Source organism: Centruroides sculpturatus, unplaced genomic scaffold (assembly GCF_000671375.1).
Source record: "Centruroides sculpturatus isolate CEXI.00-Female unplaced genomic scaffold, Cexi_2.0 scaffold257, whole genome shotgun sequence".
In the NCBI taxonomy this organism is placed as follows: Eukaryota; Metazoa; Arthropoda; class Arachnida; order Scorpiones; family Buthidae; genus Centruroides; species Centruroides sculpturatus.
Genome location: NW_019384389.1, coordinates 283802 through 310168, shown reverse-complemented (window position 1 = coordinate 310168; position 26367 = coordinate 283802). Strand labels below are relative to the sequence as shown.

The window sequence follows — 26367 nt, the reverse complement described above, 5'->3', positions numbered from 1 at the left end:
ATCCTGAAGAGTCAAAAAGTCTCAGGAATTTTTCGGGTGGTGGTCTGTCTCACACCACCCGGTTGGTCCATTGTGGCTCTACCCGAATCTATTACGTACTTGCTATAAAGGTCCCCTTAGTGCCCACAAGGCAGAAAGAGTTGCAGCGAAAATTTGCATTAGGAATTTTATTTAATTAATACAAATTTTACTTGTAATTTCTTTCTCTAGGTGACGATCGTATATTATGGAATAAGTTTTCCAAGTCCTATTTGCAACTGACTTCTGCTCATTTTTATGATGCCATCTATCGAGACCCCCCTCTAAACAGCGTCACCTTTTGATATAAACTGTAACTGAAGTTTGCACGGTAAACTAACCATTGGGTACGATTGTAAGATTTATTTGGTTACGGCAACACGAAGAAAACTGGGAAAAGTCCACGTGGCTCACAACCAGTGTTCGGTAGTTTTATCCACTCGGTCGCTGGTGGGCCTTCAATTGAGGGGAATGTGAAAAACTCGTTCCTGCTGAGATTTGCTTTATTGTTTTCTTTCTCTTTTACATTTTTTTTTTCCAAACTTTTTTTTCATGATTTTCACATTTTTTGACTTGGGGGACATTGAATCTTGGAGAAATGCAAAAAAGAAATGGATTCGTTATGTATGGATGTTAGTGTGGGGGGAAGCAAGATTTTATTTATCTAATTTGAAGCTTAATAACTCCTGTGCCTTTTGTCGAAAATTTCTGAAATTTTGCGGGGTGGTTTGTGTATCAGGAGGGTTGTTACTATTAAATTTTGATGGTTAAAGGTCGAAGGTGTGGTGAGATAGAGAATGTCACATGTCATATCTCGAGTGGGATCGGATTTAATGAAGCTTTTACTCGTTATTAGTATTAACAATTTCTTTACGAAACTCACCTCTATCCTTAAAATTAAGCTTTTTGCCATTTCATAATAGTTAAAAATATAAAAAAAAACCTTTGACGAAGAGAGTGTTTACTTTAAAGCCACACGCAGGAGCTGTACTATTTGGCTCTAAAAATGTTGGTATTGGCAGGATTCTATAACTGCTTAGAAGTATATATTTCATCTATTATTAATAGATTATTCTATAATTGTATATAGGCTAAATAGTAGACTAAAGTACAAATTCATTAAGAGTTAGCACGTAACTCATTTAATTTTGATATTTAGCTGATAAATTATGTGTTTTTATGTGCTTATTCTTTGTCTTTTTGAACTGAAAACAAACATTTTCAATTATATACACGAGGAAGATTAGGTGATAAATGCTCAATTATGTAGGAAATCACCTATGATATATTATTTCATTGAGATTTTTAATGCTCGTCATCAGGAATGCAATGGTAGGATAAGGCAATGTAACACTTAAGTGATCTGCCGAGGGGGATGATTCCCGGGAAGACTTTCTATGGAAAACTGGCTCCTATTTAGGTGTTAGACGAGTGAAGAAAATCCGGAAAATTTCACTTGACTAGGCACGAATCCGCGATCAAGTACCGTTCAGTGGTTTTATTCACTGGGCCAGCTCATCATCTACAGGAGTTCAGGGATCGGAGGGACCATACCCACTTTTTCCTTTGCTAAAAATCAAAGAACCTTAAAACGTATATCAGAAAACACAACCGTAAACATGTTATATACAATTAAATCCGTGTAAACCGGAATCGCACGATACCTAATATCTTTTCCGTTAGGCAGGTTCCGTTCTGGGAGGGCCTCTTTTTTGCAAGCCCATTATGGGTTCGGCCAGGCCCACAATGGAGCTGCCGGGTGGTGAGGAATGGGGCCCGACATATCTGAACAGACCACCCCCCGAAAAATTCCTGGGCATTTTTCGACCCGTTCGGATTTCAACCCGGGTCCCCCAGAGCGGTGGGCTGCCAATTTGGCCGCTATCCTGAAGAGTCAAAAAGTCTCAGGAATTTTTCGGGTGGTGGTCTGTCTCACACCACCCGGTTGGTCCATTGTGGCTCTACCCGAATCTATTACGTACTTGCTATAAAGGTCCCCTTAGTGCCCACAAGGCGGAAAGAGTTGCAGCGAAAATTTGCATTAGGAATTTTATTTAATTAATATAAATTTTACTTGTAATTTCTTTCTCTAGGTGACGATCGTATATTATGGAATAAGTTTTCCAAGTCCTATTTGCAACTGACTTCTGCTCATTTTTATGATGCCATCTATCGAGACCCCCCTCTAAACAGCGTCACCTTTTGATATAAACTGTAACTGAAGTTTGCACGGTAAACTAACCATTGGGTACGATTGTAAGATTTATTTGGTTACGGCAACACGAAGAAAACTGGGAAAAGTCCACGTGGCTCACAACCAGTGTTCGGTAGTTTTATCCACTCGGTCGCTGGTGGGCCTTCAATTGAGAGGAATGTGAAAAACTCGTTCCTGCTGAGATTTGCTTTATTGTTTTCTTTCTCTTTTACATTTTTTTTTCTAACTTTTTTTTTCATGATTTTCACATTTTTTGACTTGGGGGACATTGAATCTTGGAGAAATGCAAAAAAGAAATGGATTCGTTATGTATGGATGTTAGTGTGGGGGGAGCAAGATTTTATTTATCTAATTTGAAGCTTAATAACTCTTGTGCCTTTTGTCGAAAATTTCTGAAATTTTGCGGGGTGGTTTGTGTATCAGGAGGGTTGTTACTATTAAATTTTGATGGTTAAAGGTCAAAGGTGTGGTGAGATAGAGAATGTCACATGTCATATCTCGAGTGGGATCGGACTTAATGAAGCTTTTACTCGTTATTAGTATTAACAATTTCTTTACGAAACTCACCTCTATCCTCAAAATTAAGCTTTTTGCCATTTCATAATAGTTAAAAATATAAAAAAAAACCTTTGACGAAGAGAGTGTTTACTTTAAAGCCACACGCAGGAGCTGTACTATTTGGCTCTAAAAATGTTGGTATTGGCAGGATTCTATAACTGCTTAGAAGTATATATTTCATCTATTATTAATAGATTATTCTATAATTGTATATAGGCTAAATAGTAGACTAAAGTACAAATTCATTAAGAGTTAGCACGTAACTCATTTAATTTTGATATTTAGCTGATAAATTATGTGTTTTTATGTGCTTATTCTTTGTCTTTTTGAACTGAAAACAAACATTTTCAATTATATACACGAGGAAGATTAGGTGATAAATGCTCAATTATGTAGGAAATCACCTATGATATATTATTTCATTGAGATTTTTAATGCTCGTCATCAGGAATGCAATGGTAGGATAAGGCAATGTAACACTTAAGTGATCTGCCGAGGGGGATGATTCCCGGGAAGACTTTCTATGGAAAACTGGCTCCTATTTAGGTGTTAGACGAGTGAAGAAAATCCGGAAAATTTCACTTGACTAGGCACGAATCCGCGATCAAGTACCGTTCAGTGGTTTTATTCACTGGGCCAGCTCATCATCTACAGGAGTTCAGGGATCGGAGGGACCATACCCACTTTTTCCTTTGCTAAAAATCAAAGAACCTTAAAACGTATATCAGAAAACACAACCGTAAACATGTTATATACAATTAAATCCGTGTAAACCGGAATCGCACGATACCTAATATCTTTTCCGTTAGGCAGGTTCCGTTCTGGGCAGGTTAATTAAACTTTAATTTTGTTACTTTTTTGAATAATTAAATATGATTTGCTGTTCTATTGAAATTTTAAATTAAAATATAATTTTATTTCTGTTAAAATTAAATTAAATTAATGTAATTTGATACTGACGTTAACAATGTATTATTTCTATAACTCGTTACACCTATTCATTACTCTATTTCGAGTTGCGAACCCAAATATCTTTATCCTCATTCCAATCAAGTTTTACAAGAAAATATTTTATAAATACATTAAATAAATATAAATTTAGAACCCAGCATCGCTTCGAATAGTTACAATCAAGTATAAACGACCTAGAAAATGGGAAAATAGACCTATCTATCACATACCAATTAACCAGTTTTCCTTCTGGAGCAGGATCAACATCCAAGGTCTTTGGATATATTTCGGGTTTTTTCAATCAAAAATCGCTATAAAAGAAGAAATTTTGCAGGAGTAAAGTACAATTCACCAATAAATCAAAGCAAAATGTTCACCAAGGTAATTATCCTCATACAATGGTGTCTTTGGATACGTGGATTAACCATCTCGTGAAGTACCTTTAGTATCTAATCTTTGCAAATTCTTTGTTGCAGGTAGCTGTACTCTTCGCTATTGTCGCCGCCGTGTCTGCGGGAATTGTTCCTGGAGCAGCTGTAGGAGGCCACAGTGTTAGTTCTCGCAAACAAGACGTAAGTAGAGGATCAAAACGAAACGAATCCTCCGAAATTCCTTCGAACTTATTAGCAATTTAGCTCATACTCATGCTCATTGCTTCATTCTAGGATTTCGGAAACTACGCCTTTAATTACCAGATTGTTAATGGAGTGGGTGCCACCAACGGACGCAGCGAAGTCGGTGACGGCTGGGGCAACAAGAGGGGATCTTACGTCATCGGTGACATCGACGGACGTGCCAGAAGAGTGGAATATGTAGCCGACGCCGCCGGATTCAGAGCCGTAGTCAAAACTAACGAACCAGGAACCGCCTTGAGCGCCCCAGCAGCCGCTGCCGTCGCATCCCCCTACACTGGACCCATTTCTGGAAGTCCAGCTGTCGTCGCTCACGCAGCAGTCGCCCCCGTGGCGGCGGTGGCAGCCCCCGTAGCCGCCGTAGGATACAAGGGTGTTGTTGGAGCCCCCTTTGGTGCATACGGTGCTTACGGTGCTTATGGTGCTTACGGTGCCCCAGTAGCCGCTTTGGGCTACAAAGGCTAAATCTGTAAATTACATAATTTATTTTCTTTTTTAAATTACGTGGATCGCTGAAATCTAAGGCTGTTTCAATGTTACTACGAGAGACCATCGAAATAAAATTTGATATATTTATCACACGTTTGTTGAGTTTATTGGTATTTAACTTTAAGGCTATCATTGAAGCGTCGATATTAGTTTTTATTGTATTTAAAGAATCGTAGTGACATTTCGTTCATTGCTTCGAGCATTTCTTCAATTAGACTACAAGAAAAAAGTCGAAAACACCAGGCTATTAAATTTTGATCATTAGAAATCAATTAGTCTATTTTTTTGCAGGGTGATAATGATTTTTGGATGGCTTCTTTATATACATATCAAACTTTTTATACTCTCTACAGACATATGTAAAATGAATCGTCTGTCTGTATGTTCCCTACTAACTTCTAAACCCTACGACCGATCTGCACCAAATTTTTCGGTGTTACTCTCAGATTTTTCTTGGCTCGAAGTCAAGAGCCTCACCATTTTAGATCCTGCTTTCCTTTTGCCTTTTTTTTCTTTACAAGATGAGACGTTAGTCTCACTCAAACCTCCAACGTCAGTGCCTAATCTCAAGTTATGTAACAACACGAACATGTTGAGAATATCACGCGGTATTAACTCATTCATTGAGACCATTCACTAAATGAGTCCGTGACACGTGACATTCCTAACACATTCGTGTTACTCACGTAAGTGGAGACTAAGCACCCTGGAAGACCAGCGATCCCTCTTTAGTCTGACTCTATTCTCTGACCTGTTCAGCATAGGTATCCCCGTAGGTATCAAAGCTGCCGCTGACAAAGCTGATTGCACGTGATTCTGCTCACCATATCAAGATGGGGATCGTATAGCAGAGAATTTGAGGAAGTGTGCTAGAATGTGTCTGAAGCAAATGAGGTGTATCTGGACAGGAAGGTGTGAAGGATGGGCGAGTGGTCTCCTTTGCCGCTCATCGTAGTGGTGACCAGACCCTAAAGACTGGGAGGTTCGTCGTGGGTTCGCGCCACGGTCGGACAGGCTGGAGTTTTCCGGGTTTTCTCCTTGCCAATAACGACTGAATAGGAGGCCAGTTTCCCATAAAAGTCCTCCCGGAAGGCATTATTTCCCGCGCGCGCGATTAGGCCGTTCAGGTACGGCTGGCTCATCGATCGCATAGCGATCATACACAAGTCTATCGGAGAAAGAGCCTATTTGAGCTATAATCTCCATATTAACACCTGCAAGAAGGAAAGAAAGGTGTGAAGTTGCTGAATGGATGATTTGTAAGATTGTAGTCTCCTTTCACCTGCTGCTCACTCTTTTTGGATTATGAGCGTAAGGATATGCATGTACAGTACAGTACGTACTCTCCAAGACCCTGAGGAAAATATAGGCTACCACGAAACCTGGTTCATCTCGCATTTCATTCCCTTGATACAGTATTATGATTTTTTAAAGTTTAATACATTATTATACTGTATAAGNTGTTGAGTTTATTGGTATTTAACTTTAAGGCTATCATTGAAGCGTCGATATTAGTTTTTATTGTATTTAAAGAATCGTAGTGACATTTCGTTCATTGCTTCGAGCATTTCTTCAATTAGATTACAAGAAAAAAGTCGAAAACACCAGGCTATTAAATTTTAATCATTAGAAATCAATTAGTCCTTTTTTGCAGGGTGATAATGATTTTTGGATGGCTTCTTTATATACATATCAAACTTTTTATACTCTCTACAGACATATGAATGAAGCGTTGTCTGTATGTTTCCTACGAACTTCTAAACCCTATGACCGATCTGCACCAAATTTTTCGGTGTTACTCTCAGATTTTTCTTGGCTCGAAGTCAAGACCCTCACCATTTTAGATCTTGCTTTCCTTTTGCCTTTTTTTTCTTTACAAGATGAGACGTTAGTCTCACGAAAAACCTCCATCGTTAGTGCCTAGTCTCGAGTTATGTAACAACACGAACATGTTGAGAATATCACGTGGTATTAACTCATTCATTGAGACCATTCACTGAATGAGTCCGTGACACGTGACATTCCTAACACATTCGTGTTACTCACGTAATTGGAGACTAAGCACCCTAGAAGACCAGCGATCCCTCTTTAGTCTGACTCTATTCTCTGACCTGTTCAGCATAGGTATGCCTGTCCGTAGCAAAGCTGCCGCTGATAAAGCTGATGGCACGTGATCCTGCTCACCATATCAAGATGGGGATCGTAGAGCAGAGAATTTGAGGAAGTGTGCTAGAATGTGTCTGAAGCAAAAGAGGTGTATCTGGACAGGAAGGTGTGAAGTTGCTGAATGGATGATTTGTAAGATTGTAGTCTCCTTTCACCTGCTGCTCACTCCTTTTGGATTATGAGCGTAAGGATATGCATGTACAGTACGTACTCTCTAAGACCCTGAGGAAAAGATAGGCTACCACGAAACCTGGTTCATCTCGCATTTCATTCCCTTGATACAGTATTATGATTTTTTAAAGTTTAATACATTATTATACTGTATAAGTAAGCATTGTATGATAATGAAGGCAACACACTGTTAGATTCTTAGTGATGATTTCGATCCTTGACTGATGATTATGGGGGAAGAGATTCGAAAAAAGTGAAATTTTTGTTGATGTAAGTACTTCCGGATCAGAACCGGTTCCGGACTCGGAACTACTAGGAACAGTTTTTCACCAGAGTGTTGAGACCATGAAGAAGAAAATTTTCCAGGAGGAGACAAAGCTTGGAGGCAATTACATCAATAAATTTTTATTTAATTATTCAATTTTTGGGGGTTTTCTCTTGTAGATTATAGAATACAAAACGACTCATGGTCGAGGGCGGAAGGTTACTTATCTCAATCACTTTTACGTTATAATCATCACTTTTTACTCGATTGCAAGTGGACGTTTGACCAGGGATGGGGAGTCGACGGAAAAACACACAACTCTCGAGTCGATTATTTTTAAAAATCGACTCCAACTTCCGACTTCCATAAAAAGATTCGATTCTTCGACTCCCGACTCTCCTGCGTTTCACCTCTTATGAAGAAGCCCGTTGTTGAGTAATGCCAGTCGGAACTACTGCCTTCTTCATTTTATACTTTTATGAATACGGCTTTTCTTGGCCAGAATATAAGAAGAATAAACGTTAAAATGAAAACTATATTACAAGTTTTTGATTTCTGGGTATTTGTATAATACATTTGCTTCATATTTATACTTTAAATAATACAATAAAAGAAAATCTATATTATGCTAACTATGATGCTGTAAACTCAATTGATGAATTGAACACAAAATTCCCGTATCTTATTCTTTTGCTATCGATATAAGGCCTTGTAAGGCCTTTTTTTCATGCCCACGACACAGCTGGTTTAGTTGTAGAATATTGGCAACACGTTTGTAAGCAATGTCTGAGAAAATCCAGATCACAACGTGCAAACACGAGTGATTGAGAAACATTAATACAAATGTTTAAGGCTAAAAATAAAGTTTAAAATTTCAAAAATGCTTCTTAAAAAGTTCAGAATTTAATCACCCAGAAAGAAAATTTGATTGATCTATTAGTGCATGGTATTTATTTATGTTTCGTAACTCTTTCCTCTTAAGGCCACTAAAAAGGCCTTTTTTTAGCAGGCTTATTATGATTTCGGCCAGGCCAACAGTGGAACAGGCGTGTGATGAGCAACTGGGCCCGACGTATACGGACGAACCAACCCCCGAAATATTCTTAGGGTGTTTCGAAGCTCGTGGTATTACTATATAAGGTGCTCATTATACCTTATATGATGTCCGTATTATGCCGAATAGGGCCTGACTCGCAATGGGATCCATCAGTACGGAAGACCATCCATGTTTCCGTTAGTGTCCGTTGTTAAGAGGTTTTACCGAATGTAAACTTTAATTGGAAATTATTTATTTTTTGATCTTGTATTAAATTTTAACGTCGCGCTAATTAATTTTTTTTAAAGTAAATTTAATTAAGAACATCTGATGAAGTAAATATTATTTAAATCAGTTGGAATGTATCTGTAAAATTACATTAAAAAATTTATCAGTATAATTATTTAATAAACAGGAACTCGTGTGTAAAGTGATAATGAAAATCAAGCCGAGGAAGGATTATTAAAGTGACCCCATTCTTCAAAAAGGTCAATATACTCGCTTGTTTTTATGTTTATAGTTAAAATGCTTGAAGAAAAACATTATTAAGTTAATTAAAATTATTTAAAATAAATAAATAAATTAATTTGTGTGTATATTTTATTTTAAAAAATATCCGAAATTTCTTTATAAATATTTTTATATTTGTGTGGTGTTCGTGTAGCTTGTTTCTGCTCTCTTGAATGCACTCATATAAAATTCCCTGATGTAAAAACTAAAATAAATCATTTTTTATATATTTTTAATTATTAAATATAACAATTTTAATTTAATTTATATGTGAATATAAATACATTGTCCATGCCTTTTGAAGATCTTCCCAACTGGAGAGCTCTTCAAGAAGTTGAAGAACTTCCCAGCTTTCTTTACCATATTTTCTTCTAAATAACCTTATTTTTTTAATATTTAATTACCTTTATAGCTATATAAATTAATTTTAATTAAGTTTTATATATTCTAATGCGATAAATAAGTTCAAATATGAATTAAGTTGCACAAACTTGAGTATCAAACTTGAAGCGTGGTCACATACGAAACTCTAAGAGCGCATTAAATTTGAATCTATAAATTTTAGAGCCGTGTTTTCCTGAACTAAAACGTTTATTACAGCTATTTTAAGAGTAAATTTTGTATATTATTATTTAAAATTTCATAATTGACTTATAAAAACAAACTTCGGAGACTGTTCAGGAAGCCGTGCACCAAGAGAAAGTGGAAATATGCCCTTGAAAATTCTGAAAGTGAGTTTATTTTGGGCCACATTACATAATGCAGGATGTTACTTTCGACGTCAAACGTATCAAGGGATGTTTACCACTCATCTTCTTTGATAAATATAAGAGGGGCAACCCTTTGCTTCTTACACATTTCTCACATTAAACACCACGTTAAACTCCAACTCCGAAGACATGATTTGGAATATTTTCACTGTCCTGTTTCTGGCATTCTCTGTTTATGCTACAAACAATGATGTAAGATTCATCTCCTACAAAAATGATGCACGGGTACCAATAGTAAATGGTAAGATTTATATTTACGCCACTGTATTAATTTCTTTTTAAAATCCATCTTGCGAAGATCAAAAATTAGGTTTAAGTACAGAAATATTTAATTTAAATGAATATTTTTTATAGGTAGATGCGATATTTACGAGGATAAATTACTAGAAAATGGAGAAGTTTGGTACAGAACGGACTTCTGTGAGAAAGTCTCTTGCAGCGTAATGGACACAGTAGGACACAGCGAAGTCAGAGGGTAAATGAGTAATTTCATAAGCTATTTTAGCATTGTGTTATGTATTTAATTATTGTTTTCTTCTTTCAGCTGTGTTCCCCTCACTCCCATCTCTCAGAATTGCACCGTTGTGGGTCGTAGAGGACCTTATCCTGAATGCTGCTCTGGAGAAATCGTTTGCAATCAACAACCCGAAGTTGACAGCAACGAAGCCATTGTGGAAGAAATTCGATTGCTTCTGGATAGGAATGGGAAAAAATAAAAGCATTTCTTTTTCTCTTTCTTTTGATTTTTTTTTAATAAAAAAAAACAATTGCATTTTGTTAACTATTAAACTTTCTATACTTGTAACATTTTCTAAATATGAATAAATTTTTATTTTGTCGCATGTTTTAGTTATTTTTTTTATTTTATACGAATCGAAAACATGTATTACAGGTTAAAATTATTAAGTATAATTAATTACTTTTAATTCATAAATTATAAAGAAGCCAGTATACAATTATAACAAAACCCCCGCTTTACGACCTCTCTTATTAATTAAAATTCCATCTTTAACACATCTCGTTTTATAATCTCCCCTCGTTTTATAACTGTTACTTGTAAAAATGATAGCTGCGAAATTAATAACAGTAAAAAAAAGAACCCCAATTATTGACATTAAAACATAAGAACGGAACCGTAATTAATAACACTAATTCTATGGAAAATTTGAATTCGATTTACGACGGTTTCCAAAAAAATTCAGTTTTACTCAATAAATTTGAGAAATTTATTATATTTTAAAATTATTATAAAAAAGATGAATGTTTTAATTAATTTAACAAAAAAAAAAAGGTTTTAGGTGATTATTTTCATTGCGTTATGGACAGATTTTGATGGGACAACAATCAGGAAAACGTCCTTTCATTGTGAAAATTTTGCATTCGTCTTTAATTGAATGAGGTTCGCAGCTTAAAAATAAAAGAAATGTATTGCTTAATTAAAGAATTTAAATTTGTAATTTATAATATATATAAAATTAATTAAAATTATACCTTAAAATAATTAAAAATCCCGCATCTTCTACAGTTTTGCATGTGATGCTGGAGCAAGATTTATCATCGAAAATTGTCGAGNATCTGAAAGGAGAAGGATATATATATATATAATTTTATTGCTTAAAACGCATTTAAATAAATAATTCTGATACCCTCAACGTCATTTTGACGTCATTTATCTACTTCCCCATTGTAAAAAAACTATAGGAATGACGTGAAATGACGTAAAAGGTTACACGAGTCTAACAAAATAATAGATACACCTGAAGATAATATCAGGTGACCTCGGTTAAAGTTACGCACTACAAAAGTTACTTAGTTACTAAAGCGTAACTTCAGGTCATGTTTACAAATTGAAACGCGGTTACGTGTGATAAAATCTCTTTTTATACCTGTTACTGGACCATTTAAGGTTTTAAAATCTTTAATTAGACCTTGATAGAGGAAGCAGGAAGATTAGAGGGACTTTATATTCTATCCACCGATAATAAAGGCTTGGGTAGATCACTGTAGGGCCTATATAAGATTAGAGTTCGCATAGGGCCCCAAAAATATCTACTATTCATTTTATAACTCATTGATGTGTGTTTTTTTATTACACTGTAGCCTCAAACTTGAGAGGCCAAGGTCTCACTACGTTTGAGAGGCCCTAAGTGTAGGTTATATAATTTTGGAAACTAAATCTGTACAGGCTCAAGTAGAAGAGAGTCAGCATGGCCTCAGTCATTCATTAGGTAACTAGGCATTGCCTAGAGGCAGCAAAAATCGAAAATTAAAATATAAAGCCTACATGTATAGTAGGCATCATCCAAATATGCTTTATATATATATATATATATAGGCCTATATTTCAGGCATATTTGGGTGGTGAGAAAAGCCAACCATATCTATACTCGGATATAAGGGTGTAGATTTATATTATCTATAATCTATATTATATTAATTCTGCATTGACGGATTAAGGCCTTCCCTAGGAACAGAAGTTTGGGAACCCTCTACATAAGTTTACGTTATAAACTAATAATGTCTAATTGTGGCTATAGAATTATTAAAATTGCTTTATTTTTTAAATTTCAGGACGCTTTAGTCATGGGCCTGACGTGCCTAGGGCCTAGCTGTATGCCTCGCGTGCCTAGCGTTTAATCATGTACTGTACATTACCTAACCATAGGCTCTCGGAATAGCAATCTAAAGTCCTATCCGAGGGCCTCGCCTATCTAAGGCCCTATCTTTATACTTTGTCTTAATCGAAACTTTAAAATACTACAATTTCTAATTATTTTTATGGTAAAATCTTGATAAAAATCAGAATTTTGTGAATGTCAATGAGTGTCACTGGCGCATGCAATCGGTTGCGAAACTCGCGAGCGACATGATTTATTTGCAAGCGATGGTCGCGCGCCGGCATCGCCATCATTTCTCACAAAATTCTTGGTTACATTTTTTTTAAAACGCTTAAGTTAATTTGTTTTTCAACTAAATAGAACCGGTTAAATCCCGTCATAAATAAAAAACTCATCAATCAGAACGAAAAGGTGTAGAATTTTTAATAGTCGCAGCCTACGACACGTCGTAACGCGTCGCTATCGATGTTTACAAAACATTGCGTTTGTGCATAAATACGCAACTTAAACTTAAATTACGTTACATATAATTAGATAAAGAACATTATTGCTGAACAGTATTGTCTATTAGAATGAATAAGTGTAAAATTCTCAACTGTCGCAAACACTCTCTCTTTGGCGCGCTGCGACAGTCGCGCGCGTCGTCGCTTGCAGAAATTTGATAGAAATTTTGCACTAAACCGTTTCCTGCATTAAAAAGAATCAAGAAAAGGACATTATAATTAAAAAATTCATCTACCAGAACAAGAAAAGGATCAAATTTATCTTAAAATCGGTAGGATTTAAATATTAATTTATTAATTAATAATTAAAACAGGAAATCCTTTACCTCCTACAGATTTTGTCACCACAATTTCTTCTCTAATTGCAATCGATTTAACAACAAAATGGAAGAAAATAATTAAACAGAGCATCAACATGATTACTGGACAAAAATCCGCATACTTTATTTCATATCTTGCATTTTTTGCATCATTTCTTATCTACGGATATTCCATCCAACACACACTAAAAACGGAAAGAGCCTACATTTTAACCTCAAAAAAACCTTAAATAATTAAATTTTTCCTTATAAATCCTTACAAATTTTAAATTGTAATTACTTCCGATAATTAAGAGGTCAAAATTGTCTTAATTTTTGTGATTTCGGGCACATTTTTAACCATATAAAAGGATAGGGTACGTTAGTTAATAACCTGATGGATCGTTAACCTGAAAAACTGGAAGTGGGATGAGTCAGATTTAAGGATAAAGGTGGAGCCAAGCAAGTAACCTATATATGGAACGGACAGACAATCAGACAAACAGTGTAGGAGACGACACTCGAAAATGTTAAACACATTAATTGCTTTGTTGGCTTTAGGAACTTTGGCAAATTGCTATACCTTCAACAGCACGGTTCGTATGAGGGATGGTAAGTTGAAGAGTATTTTATATAATTTTTAAATTATTTACCTTATAATTTAAGGTGTTAATTAATATATATATATTTATAGGGAAGTGTGTTTATGGATCCGAATTAAAAGAAGATAGGGAAGATTGGTACAATCCGGATTTTTGCGAACGTCTAACATGTCGAATCGTCGAGGATAAAGCTTATATTATTATCACGGAGTAAGTTTAAATAAGTTTAATTTAAATTTTTAGTTTAATAATTGTTATAAATAATTAAATTAACAATAAAAATACGTTTAAAAATACTTTGTATTGACGTTTGAAGGTCGAGTACTCGCGTGGGTAAACCTGAGATCAAGTGAAATGGTATTCAGCATGAGGTCTTTTTTTTAGCTCTTTCCACTTGTGGGTATTAAGATGGCCTTTTTTTTTTTAACATTATGGGTTGGCCAGGCCCGGACTCGACACATCCTAACGGACCACCTCCAAAAAATTCCTGGAGTTTTCGACCCGTTTGGATTCGAATCAGGGTCCTTCAGAGCGTCTGGCTGCCAACCTAACCGCTCGGCCATCTTTCCTAAGTATGAGGCCTTGGGCAAGGGTGGACTTGACAGGACTTTTCGGTAGACTTAATTTGATATGGTTCTTACAGATATTTAAATTGTAGCTGTGCTGAGTTTCGAGTACTGGATCAAGAATGATAAGTATATATTTGTGTTTCTCCGAGGCTCCAAAAAATGCGAGGCATAGTCCTAAACAGTGTAATCTTTTGCCTGGGTTGACTATGCCTAAAACCTCTACGAATTGAATTGAGAACGAAGAGAACGAGAAGGAAAAGCAAACTAAAATGCTACCGTTAGCAGCCTTTTTTTGTGTTTGCTTAGTCTCAATTTTACAATATGCAGTAGAAACTCCATTAACCGGCCTAATGAGGAGGAGGATTGTGCCAGGATAATCGAAAACTGCAGATAATAAAATTCATATTTACAGTACTGTACTTCCATTTATTTGACAGCACGAATTTAACAGAAAACATGTTCTCGCCTCTATCTGTTAAGAGCATGTAGGGCCTCATAAACGCGAGGGCACAATCTGTCTGGACTGGGGCCTTGCTTTCTTTAGGACCCCTCATGTAATGCCTCTAAAGAAATTAGTTCTAAGGCCTAGAACGTGCTTAAAACGTTATTGGTTATTTGCTCTACTGATAATACAAGTTTCAGCTTAGTAATTATTCTTTGTAGACGAAAGCAGAACTGAAACTAGAGAGGGGCATAAGCTCTTCTATGAAACTTATCCTCATAATGGCTACATTATAACCCTGTATATTTCATTTGTACTTAATCTATAGATTCTTTTTGTTAACGACTTCGAGTACTAAAACACCGGTTGAATGGATACCGGTTAATGGAGTTTCTGACGTACATTTCGAAAATTATAATAAACCAATAGGCTATACTATTAAGTTTGTAGCAATATACATATTCTGTTGCATTATTTTGTCAGGCCATCTGTCATAATCAACGTCACACCGTCCAGTACTGCGTCACACATCCGCGGTTATCTATCGCATCGATCCCGATTTAAACGCAATTTGCATTTTAAAAAAAAATGACGTAGAATTCACGTCACTATAGTCTAATTACGACATGAAATTCTACGTCATTTCGTTGCAAATCGCGCGTACGAAGAAAGTTAAAATGGCGAATTTTTCGATGATTTTTCCTCTGTAAAATCGGAATAAAAAAAGTAAAATAGAAGAAAATATCTTTAGACAATTGAATCGCGTGATTCATACTTTATTTAATTTCAAAATTTGACAATAGAAGATGAAATTTGATGGTAATAAAATTTAAAATTTTTTTGTGTAAATCACATTGCAAGCTTCGGTAGATGAGGGATTGAAAGGATCAATTGTTTAAATTTGGTACTGTTATCGTCGCCTGAATGGATCCTTCACACATATTCCATGCCACTTAAAAAGCACCATTGCACGTTAAGATTTTTAAAATTTATTTTTACGTAATTTGTTTCTTAATTTTATATAATTTCGACTTAAATAAAATTAATTTTTTCTTTTTATTTCCAGTTGCGGTGTTCCATCAAGTCCAAATCCAAATTGTAAAATAGAGAAAAAAGAAGGAAATTACCCCGACTGTTGCCCTAGGATTATTTGCCCTTAGGCCCTTTTTTATTTAATGAAACTCTCATTTTGTATAATTAAATAAAGAATATTTTAAAAACTACATTTAATTACGTTTAAATTTCTTAAATATCAGTATAAATGGGGTGTAAACTCGTGACGTGTGTTGATAAATAAATCATGAAGTTATGTTATTTAACCTATATTTTAGATTCTTTTCTATCATTAAGAAATGTCGACAAGATCATTAAGAACCTTTGAAAAATAAACAGAATAATTAATCTAAATTCTTGCTTAAAAATACAAGACGAGTTTAGAAATATTATCCGAAACATTTTCGCCCATCGTTCCCAAAGTTTATGAATAATTTATACGAGCCCAGTTATAAGGGATCCTTATAGGCACCCACTTCTCGTTGTCCCTCATTATCTTTAGGAGCAACCTCTTTGAAGCTTAATAACTCCCGTGTTTTCCGTCGAAAATTTGTGAAATTTTGCAGGGAGGTTTGTTTATTAGGGGGGTCAAAGCTGTTAAATTTTAGTGGTTAAACGTCAAATGGGTGGGGAGATAATGGGGGTCGTGTGTATCTCTATTAGGGTCGGATTTAATGACGATTTTATTCGTTATTAGCACTTACAATTTTTTATAAAACCCATCCCTACCTTGAAAATTAAGATTCTTGCCATTTTATAATAGTTAAAAATATAAAAAAGGTTTTTAATAAAATATGATAACAGATGGCACAACCATCAAAATTTTTAATGATACCGGGAAAGTTGAGCAACTCGTTGCCGGTTTATTTGGTTTTTTTAAATGAAATTTTATTTATACACTTTCATTGTTTTTCTTGTATAGGCAAAGCGACACGGACGATCTGCAAAAGTTATAATAATGCAGGCCCTTCCAAAATAAATTCTACCATTTTAAATTATTGTAATTATATTAATTATTATCCTAGAAGTATGTGATGTATACCAATCGATAGAATAACTTCCTTGTTTTATCTCCCATATGCATTCGAACGTCTTATTGTCTACTACCTCTAGGAAGCTCCTAAACAAAAATGGCGGCTCCACAACAGAGGCGTTTTGTGATCTACAATTGGCAAAGTTGGAATCACTCGTTATTGTGCAACAACGTAAGTAATCTGCGGGAGCTGCAGGAGCCGTAGAACTGTGCTGCTGTGTGATAACGGATATGACGTAGCGAGTGTAGGAATTCGGTTGGATGCGTGCCGTGTGAAACGAGGTGGATGCATTAAGAAGTTGTAACGAGTAAAGATGAAACTTGAAGGCTCTTCCAATGTTTTAACGCACATTACAACGTTCTGAGATAGTGTAATGTTATGAATTGAGGTTATGTTCCTGAAAATGCAGTTTGGAGAGGGTCAAGAAAAAGGCCCTATCTTTTCCTTGGCCCTATCCAAATTGCAATTTCATAGGGCTGAGAAAAAGTATGAACTTTCACACACATGCTAATTATATAAGTGGAATTTTTAAATCCAGCGGTCATAAAGCGGGGGTCGCATCAATAACAAATTCCTACGGAAGTATATTTTCTTCGTTTTTGTAAAAATAACGAGAGAGAGCCCACAAAGGGGCTGTTAAATGGTGAATGCCCTTTCGGGCCTGACATATCCGGAAGGACCACCCCCGAAAAATCCCTGCTGTTTTTACGACTCGTCCGGATTCGATTCCGGGTGTCCCAAAGCAGTTGAAACCGATTCAAATAGATTAACACGTTTATAGCGGGGTCTACACTAAGTAACGTATAGCTGTTAACAGTTATATACTACGTCACTACGTAACTACGTATTTTAAACAATATTAAGCAAGGTGTGTCCTCATCCTTCCTTATTCTTAAGAGTAAAGTCTAAATTAGTGTTGTTTGTGAAATACATTCTGACACTACGTGTTTGTGACTTACAATTCTTACCGTACTTTTATATAAGGTGCCATATAAATTGTAAGTTGTGAAGCTACCATCATGGTATTCTTAACTAAGTTATACATCTGTGTAATATGTGTCTGTTTACTCGTGCAGTTCTTACACGCTGCCATACTTCACACACCTCAAGAGGTTGGACCAGGTAAGTCGTGCTTCACCAGCATTGTTTTTAAGTGTTGTATTTTAATATTTTAAAGGTTTTTGTGTGTTTTCTGCAAGGCCCTAGACAACCTTATAATTTCAGGCCCCTTTTTGTATAATTTGAAAATTGTATCGTATATTTGTTAAAGTACAAGGTCTAGGGCCGTAGGTATTATTTATGTGAATGGAAACAAACGGTAAGAATGTGTTTACGAATGTCTCAGGCCTCTAAACACACAAGTCCCTAGGCATAAGACTGGGCTATGATATACATAATGCTTAGTATGTATATAATACTGTATATGATACGCGTCGCGCACTTTTGCGGCGAGGAGGCGCGACGCGACGTAATTGAAATAGAGATATTTAATTGTTTAAATTAATGTTTATCAATTCAAACAAATTTTATAAATAAATTAATTGATATATTTGATATTTTACAATTTTACAAGAGAGTGTTAGTTCAGTTTAAGAGAAATACAGTTCGCTCGCGACGTCGCGTCGCGTCGCGTGGCTCCATTTATAAACAATAAAAATCGCGCGTTGTTTTATTTAAATAAAAATAATTAATAAGAAAATAATTTTTTAAACCTTGAATTCTTTATTTTTTTAAGGTCCTTGCATCGATAAAAACGGAATTAAACGTAAATTAAAAGAGATTTGGACGGATAACGAAAGGTGCGAAAAGCACAGATGCGTGGTGATACGAGGAATTCGAAATATAAAAACTTATAAGTAAATAATACTTTTTAAGAACTTTTTAAAATAAATTTTATTTTTTAATATATTCTTTTAAAATTAATTAATTTAATGTAGATGTACAGTTATCGATAATCCTGAAGGATGCACAATTATAAAAAGGAAAGGACCTTACCCTCGATGCTGTCCGGATATCCAATGCTAAGCTGTCGCCATCTGGTGTGGAAATTTTGAATCATTTTGCACATCATTCTACATTGTTTACTCATAAATATGTATTTCAATTCCTTTAATTATTCATTTAATAAAAAGTAATAATTAAACACGCTAATTTTGTATATTAAACTTGAGGCCTAGACCTTTTTTTTTGGAAGATCCTAGACATTGGTTCACCTTGCATAGAATATATTATTATTTTAAATGATGCATTATCTGTATCCTAGTGTGACGAAGATAGATTAGAAATGTCGCGTTGTTTTATCCAATGCGTCATCTTTCGTCATACACATTGTCGTGTTATCTATGTTGCGTCATTCCGGATTTAAATACGAAGTGACGTCGAATTCACGTCACAGGCGTAATTCGATCTTTATTATATTTTGTCACATTTTCTCTGTGATTAGAATTAAAACACTAGAAAATTCGATTTCAAAATATTGATTGACACGGGAAGTGAAATTCGGTGGCAACAATTCAAATCGCTTTATGCAAATTGCTTCGGCGCGTGCCGACGACTCGAGGTGAAAAAGCAAAGAATTAATGGATTTGTCACGCAGATATATAAAATATAATTCGATAATATAAATGTGAATAATTTAAATAGTTATGTATAAATATTTAAAATTTCTCATCGAAGATATCTGAAAAATAATGTGAGCCAAATCAGTTTAGCTGCTGCTGCTTTGGCTCACAACTGAGTGGTGCATTCACTCACATCGCGACCACTAAACTACTAAACACTGGAATTTAGTCGTGGGTTCGTGTCCCGCCAACGGCCTACATGGAGTTTTCTTCACGTATCTAACATCTGAAAGGAGAAGGATTGGTTTACGGCACGTGATCTGCCGAGGAGGAATACCACTAGGGTTTCTCAATACCACTAGGGTCTTTTACTTGTCCCGGGATTCCGGGGGAAAAAAAGTGAAAACTGTTTCCCGGGATCCTGTTGGAGAAACCCTAAATACCACCCATGAGGATTTTCTATTGGAAATTGGCCCCTATTTAGGTGTTACACTCGTGAAGAAAACTCGGTAAACTCCACGTGGCCCATTGACGAGGCACGAACCCACTAATGTTCAGATGTTTTTTCTTCACTCGGGCACTGGTGGGCCTCCGAAAAGTTTGGAGAAAACTAAATTTTTCTGGTTGTTTTAATTAATTAACTAGAAAAATTAATTTAAATCTGAGATTTCTAATCTTTTCTGAAGGCCCATCCGTGTCCAGTGGATAGAACCACTAAAACACTGAAAGTCGGTCGCGGGTTCGTGCCTCATTAACAATCTACATAGAGTTTTCTGAGTTTTCTTCACGTGTCTAATACCTAAATAGGGGTAAGTTCCATCATTGAAAGTCTTTCTATGAAGCATCCTCCTTGGCAGGTTGCTTTATTCAGTCAATCCAATCTAATCCCACTGAGACGTAAAGCACTTTACAGCATTAAAGCATCTCTAATTGTATTTTATTATTTATTTATTTGCATGAAATATGTATTATTTTACCATTAATTAGTTCCTGGAAAATCGTCGTAAAGCGAACCAACCTACTTCTTATAATCTGTGTTAAAAATCGAGGTTACGTTCTTGTAAAATGGCAGTTTGAAATATATCACATCAGACAAAGATGACCTACAAAAAAACACAGCATTTAAAATAATCTATTTCAATTATGGTACGGTACGAATCCATTTTACGCAGGTTTTACTGTATACATACAATTTTGCTTGTGTGTGTGTGAGAGAGAGAGAGAGAGAGGGTGAGCAAGGTCGCCAGACGTCCTTTATTTCAAAGGACAATGCTTTATTTTAGCTTACTGTCCTTGTCCTTTTTTGAAACAAGGAGTGCAATTTGTTCTTTATTTTCATTTTGCAATGGCAGTGTGGATTTTCGTATGGCTGTCATATTCTTATGTACCATTCAATTTTGAGGGTAGGACGGGGTGGAATGAAAGTTGGATGTGATAAATCATTTTTAATTAATTAAGCGTCTTTTTTACCGGGTCATATAAATTTGGCAAGTCTTTTTACAGGAATATTATCATTTTACTACGTAATTTTTGAAGCTCCTCCAGACGACGAGGCCCTATGGGTTAATCCGCCACTGTATTTATTAAAGGAAATATCTGGATAAGGTCATGGCATAAAAAATAAATAAATTGGAAAAATCCACAGTTTACGGATCAATATGTCATTTTAAATGTGTCACCCAAATAAATGGGAAATTCTTAAATATTCTCTTTTCTAAATCTAATTTTTATAATAATTTAAGTAAGTTACGTGGAAATCTTTTACAAATTTCTTATTAAACTGTGTTATTTCTTTCGTTTGACCCATTTAATAGCCAAATTGCTTAAATTTCTGAATGTGTATGAAAAATGAGGACCCAATTATCATTTTCAATTCATCGTTCCGTAAGAGAAAAATGCAAATAATTCCATTTTCCTGTTAATTTTTACATATCTGAGGAGACTATCTATCCTAAGAATATTACACCCACTTAATTCCCGTAATACACTAGTTTATGTTTGTATACGGCAAAGCAACACGTGAAGGAACTGCCGAGAGGTATGCTCCCCGGCAGGACTTGTTTAGATGTTAAATATTTGAAGAAAACCCTTTTAAACTCCACGTGACCAGCCAAACTGTGATGCAGCATTCACAATGTCGTGACAGGCTCGTCACTAAGTGATTCAGGTATTCTTGGGACAGATTGGTCCACTCCTCTTTCAGAGCAAAAGCAATTTGGTCCATTCCTCTTACAGAATAAGGGCAAATTGATTCACTCCTACCTCAGAGCAAAGACAGATTTGTCCATTCCTCTGGTGCCACTGATGGATCTTCTAATTACGCTTTCTAAAATTAAAAGCAAAGTACAAAAAATGCTAACAAAATCATTTAATTTCTTGAAATTTATCGTCTTATACACTTAAATTTGGTATGAAAACTCGTCATCTTTTCCTCCACGTGTATGACCCAAATCTTTCACGTGAATCCTTAAAAAACTGATGCTTAATCTTATCTCTCTACCTCTTTTTTTTTATTTAAGATAAGAAAGTTTATTGGATATTACCTAATAATAAAATGTATTACATAAAATATTTGATAAAGTAAACAGGTTTTCAGTACATCCGTGACGAACACCTGTTTGTGTTTCTAGAAATTCAATTACTAATGAAGAGAAATGTTCACGTAAACAAGAGAAATAACATTTGTATCCTGTACTGCGAATAGGAAATTGCATTCTTCTTCACTTAATCAATACAAATGATACAATAGGATACACAAGTCAAAAGAACTTTTACTTTTCCAGTATTATATATGTATGGCAAACAGTCAAAAATAATCCCCCCCCCAAGATTTTTATATTTTTGGACCGGGGCACCATGAAACTTCGAGAAATTCAAAAAAATTTGGGGGTTTTCCTGCATGTATGGATGTTAATGCATACGTGTGAGAGCACGCTATTGTTCACCCACTTTAAAGCTTAATAACTCCTGCACATTTTGACGAAATTTTCTGAAATTTTCTAGGGAGGTTTGAGTATTAGGGACATTTCTGCTGTTAAATTTTGGTGGTGAAAGGTCGAGGCGGTCACCTGTCGTATCTCGAGTGGATCCGGACTTAATGAAGATTTTACTCGTTATTAGTATTTAAAATTCTATTCTACCCTTATAATTTTCTTCCTATTTTTATAATAATTAATCATATAAAAACTTTTTAATAAAAACCTCACAACAGATGGCGCCAAAGATAATTTTAACTGTTTTGCTGGAAATGTTACACAACTCATTGTTAGATTTTTGTTTTTATTGTTTTAACGCGAGCAAAAATCACTTTTAAATATATATTTTTTTAAATATAAAATGACATCAAAGTTAGAAAATGCATAGAATTTTCTTCTCTTCCTAAATGTCGAAGCGTCATACAAAAATCTATACAGGAAACGGCTGTAAAAAGTGATAGAGGAGGAGGGAAAACAAGATGACAGGATGAAGGGGAAGAATGCGACGAAAATTATTAAATTTACTAAAAAATTGAATACATAATAATTTAAGTAATAATATTTAAAATACAGTCGATCAATAAAGGTCACCTGTAAACGGCGGTCACTATTTTTGAACAAAAATAACCTCTAAACAACGACCACCTCCGAAAAACGAATTTAAAAAACTCATTCGAGATAATATTTCAAGTATATATTCTAAGTAATTCTTTAAGTAAACACGTGTTCGAAACTTAAGGCGGGACGTGTACAGGTACTGTACATAGGCCTAAATAGAGAAAACTGTAAAATGCAATATGGAAAGTACTGTATTACTGGACGTCTAATACAGTAATACACAATAAATCAAAGTAGATCTTTGATGAAAAAGCAGTTGATATACGTGAAGAAGAATGGAAACTGTTTATAATACACAGGCAGAGACACCTGTCAGTATGGAATATATCTATTTCGAACTGTGATGCAGTATTCACAATGTCGTGGCAGCCTAGTCACCAAGTGATTCAGGTGTTATTGGGACAGATTGGTCTATTCTTCCTTCAGAGCAAGGGAAGATTAGTACACCCTCATTCAGAGCAAGGTTAGATTGGTGCATACTCCCTCAGAGCAAATGCAGTTTGTCTGTTCCTCCTGTAGAGTGAGGGAAATTTGATCCACTCTACCTTTAGAGCAAGGATGGTAGATTGGCCCATTTCTCCTGCAGAACAAAGGTAGATTGGTGCACACCTTTCTCAGAGCAAGGGCAGTTTGGTGTACATTTCCCTCAGAACAATTTCGTTCATCCTTAAGCTTTGGACACGTGTATAGTAAAAGTATTCTTTACCATATTCAAATTCAATGATTCTAGATTAATTACTCTAGAATCTGAAAAATGCTACATTTTATTGATGATCTTGCTTATTAACTTAATTAACTTATAGCTTATAAGTGAAGCAAATTAGTAAACTGATCCACATTAAAATATTTAAATCACTTTTACATTAATTTATTTTATCAAAAAATATTTATTATCTTCTTCCTGGTGTCGATTTGTTTGATTATTTTTTTTATTTGTAAAGACACCTAGTATCTAAAGGAAATCCGGTTAAGGTAATTATATGCTTTAGAAAAACTTAAACAGGATTTATGCCCTACCTTCGGAGGTTATAACGAATTAAGGAGCATCGAAAAGGTATATCAGTGATAAAAAATAGAAATGATTATATCAGTTTGAAGAATGACGATGAAGACAATCGCATAAGCAAACACTCGACGACTAAAAAAAACTCATAATAAAATAATAACCTTTCATTAACAAGCTCTTAAACAAGTTTAAAACAAAACTTTACAGATTATTGACCTTTCAACTATAACTTCATACCTTAATTTAGGTGCTCCTAATCATTAAACCCACTAGTTAATCATTTATTCTACATAATTAGCATCTAATATATTATAATTACAATGAAAAAAAACTAGCCACGTTCTTCTTGAATCTAGTTTTTTTTAAAAAAAATGTATAATTTAATCGTTGAAATGTTCGACTAATTTTAATTTTAATAAAAAAAATAAACAGATAATATCTTTTTTTTAGTCTTAATTTTGTTTTATATTCATATATTACACAAAATTACGTGTTTAATTACATTTACGAACATAGGTGGGCCTTTGTGTAATGTAAACGATAAAGTCTAACGAAACTGATAGAAATCTAGAAGAGGATTGGTTAGAAAAATATAAATAGGCGGAGATATGCAAATATCGGTTTATTTCAATTTCTTTCAACCAATTAGGAGTTAAGAATTTTTCTTTCTCTTGGGATAATGGAGAATTGCGAGATCTCCAGCACGCATACCCTTTATATATAAGGCTTTTTTTAACATAAAAACATATAATCTATGAGAGATGAAGTTTTACATTAAAAAGGGCCTCCACATACTATGTTATTATAATGTTAAACAGGAGTTTCGAATGTTCTTACGTATATAATGTGAGGTCTTGTTGTCACCCTAAGCTATAACGTATAGCAGGCGTTTCTCCTTTGCCAAATAATGAAATATGTAAGAATATGAGGTCATAAACTATCGATATATAACTAGAGGGCTAAGCTGCAGATTGTTTTTAGCTTATGTGCGGATCCGAATCTACACATAAAATAGTGTCTTTATATATCCGAGGTCCTAGGACTTTTTGAATTTTTCGTTGTTTAAGGCCCCCGCTTCCAAAAACAGCAAAAAATAGGGAACGGACTTCTTCACGTATGCTTGCATGTTGACCTGCATTTTGCTTTATAATTCAGGACCCCGTGGACCAAAATTTTTGAAATTTGGCAGGAATACTTCTATCTATGGGACATTAATGACAATATAATTTAGAGATTGTAAGTCGAGATAGAGGGAAGATAGAGGGGATATACATTAGGTCATATCTTAAGCGGGATCAGATTTTATGAAATTTTACTAGGGTTTTTATCTTATTAAAAACAAATACTACTGGCATTTGTATTATTTTATAAAAACTCATCCCACCCCTAAAAAATAAGGCATAATCTCTAGTCCGAATGGAGGGTAAAGCATGCAAGAGCTCCTGCCAACTTTATTTATTTAATAGAAGAAACTAGAAAAGAAGAAAGCCATTAAAGAGAAAGTAAACAGGATCACTACAGAACATACTAGAAAATAAATTATGTCTTTAATCACATAAATTACATACCCATTGACCCAACTGACTTTAATTATAAAATTAAAATCGATAAATTATAAACTTCTCTACTTTCGAGAAAATTTATATGTTATATAGCCTATCCGGGGGATTTATTTAGCTAATAAATGTTATATTAATTTATAAAAATTGACAATATCCTTATTTGTTTAGCCAGGAATTATATCAAATTTGCTCACGTCACTATTTAACAACACTAAATTACATCTGTAACATTCTAAGAACATAAAAGTTAAATATTTATCAAGAAGTTTTTAATTATTTCTACTTAATCCACTCGCAAACCGTGTTTAAATTTAACAAATAATTTAACTAACTTAATTATTTTAACATAGAAATTCACTGTATTTTTAATCACAGATTTCAGGATGCTGATATAATTTCTGTATTTTTACAATAATAATATAATAGAAATTTTTTCGACTAAAAATTATTAATTAAATATATCACACTCAGCTTCTTTTAAAACACTTAATAAAGCATTTAACACCTTCTATCGCTGAGAATACTTTATTTAAACACAAACGTTTTCGAATATCTTAAACTGTCGTAAAGCGAGAGATGGCAAAAGGTGTGGTTGTAAACCGGGTATTTCGGGGAAAAAGGCCGTCGTAAAGCGAGGGATGCAAAAGGTGTGGCTGTAAACCAGGAAGAATTGGTGAAAAAAGAGTCATAAAGAGAGGGATGGCAAAAGGTGTGCTTGTAAACCGGGGATTGGGAAAAAAGACC

General features: G+C 34.7%; 4 protein-coding genes across 4 annotated transcripts; all 4 read left to right on the top strand.

Annotated features, from left to right (window-relative positions):
* Positions 1 to 3930: 3930 nt before the first annotated feature.
* On the top strand, positions 3931 to 5064 carry LOC111618186 (adult-specific rigid cuticular protein 15.7-like). The gene is made up of 3 exons (XM_023359657.1): positions 3931 to 4123; positions 4219 to 4314; positions 4408 to 5064. Exons 1-3 carry the CDS (start codon positions 4112 to 4114, stop codon positions 4837 to 4839), a joined length of 540 nt encoding a protein of 179 aa, XP_023215425.1. The 5' UTR covers positions 3931 to 4111; the 3' UTR covers positions 4840 to 5064.
* Positions 5065 to 9841: 4777 nt separating this feature from the next.
* On the top strand, positions 9842 to 10625 carry LOC111618176. Its single transcript, XM_023359639.1, has 3 exons — positions 9842 to 10022; positions 10136 to 10256; positions 10326 to 10625. The coding sequence occupies exons 1-3, from the start codon at positions 9911 to 9913 to the stop codon at positions 10495 to 10497; spliced, it is 405 nt and encodes a 134-aa protein (XP_023215407.1). The 5' UTR covers positions 9842 to 9910; the 3' UTR covers positions 10498 to 10625.
* Positions 10626 to 13523: 2898 nt separating this feature from the next.
* Positions 13524 to 16163, top strand: LOC111618175 (venom protein 30.1-like). Its single transcript, XM_023359638.1, has 3 exons — positions 13524 to 13813; positions 13896 to 14013; positions 15881 to 16163. Exons 1-3 carry the CDS (start codon positions 13729 to 13731, stop codon positions 15972 to 15974), a joined length of 297 nt encoding a protein of 98 aa, XP_023215406.1. The 5' UTR covers positions 13524 to 13728; the 3' UTR covers positions 15975 to 16163.
* A 1597-nt stretch (positions 16164 to 17760) lies between these two features.
* Positions 17761 to 19069, top strand: LOC111618174 (toxin-like protein 14). Its single transcript, XM_023359637.1, has 3 exons — positions 17761 to 18023; positions 18637 to 18757; positions 18839 to 19069. Exons 1-3 carry the CDS (start codon positions 17921 to 17923, stop codon positions 18924 to 18926), a joined length of 312 nt encoding a protein of 103 aa, XP_023215405.1. The 5' UTR covers positions 17761 to 17920; the 3' UTR covers positions 18927 to 19069.
* The last annotated feature ends 7298 nt before the right edge of the window (positions 19070 to 26367 follow it).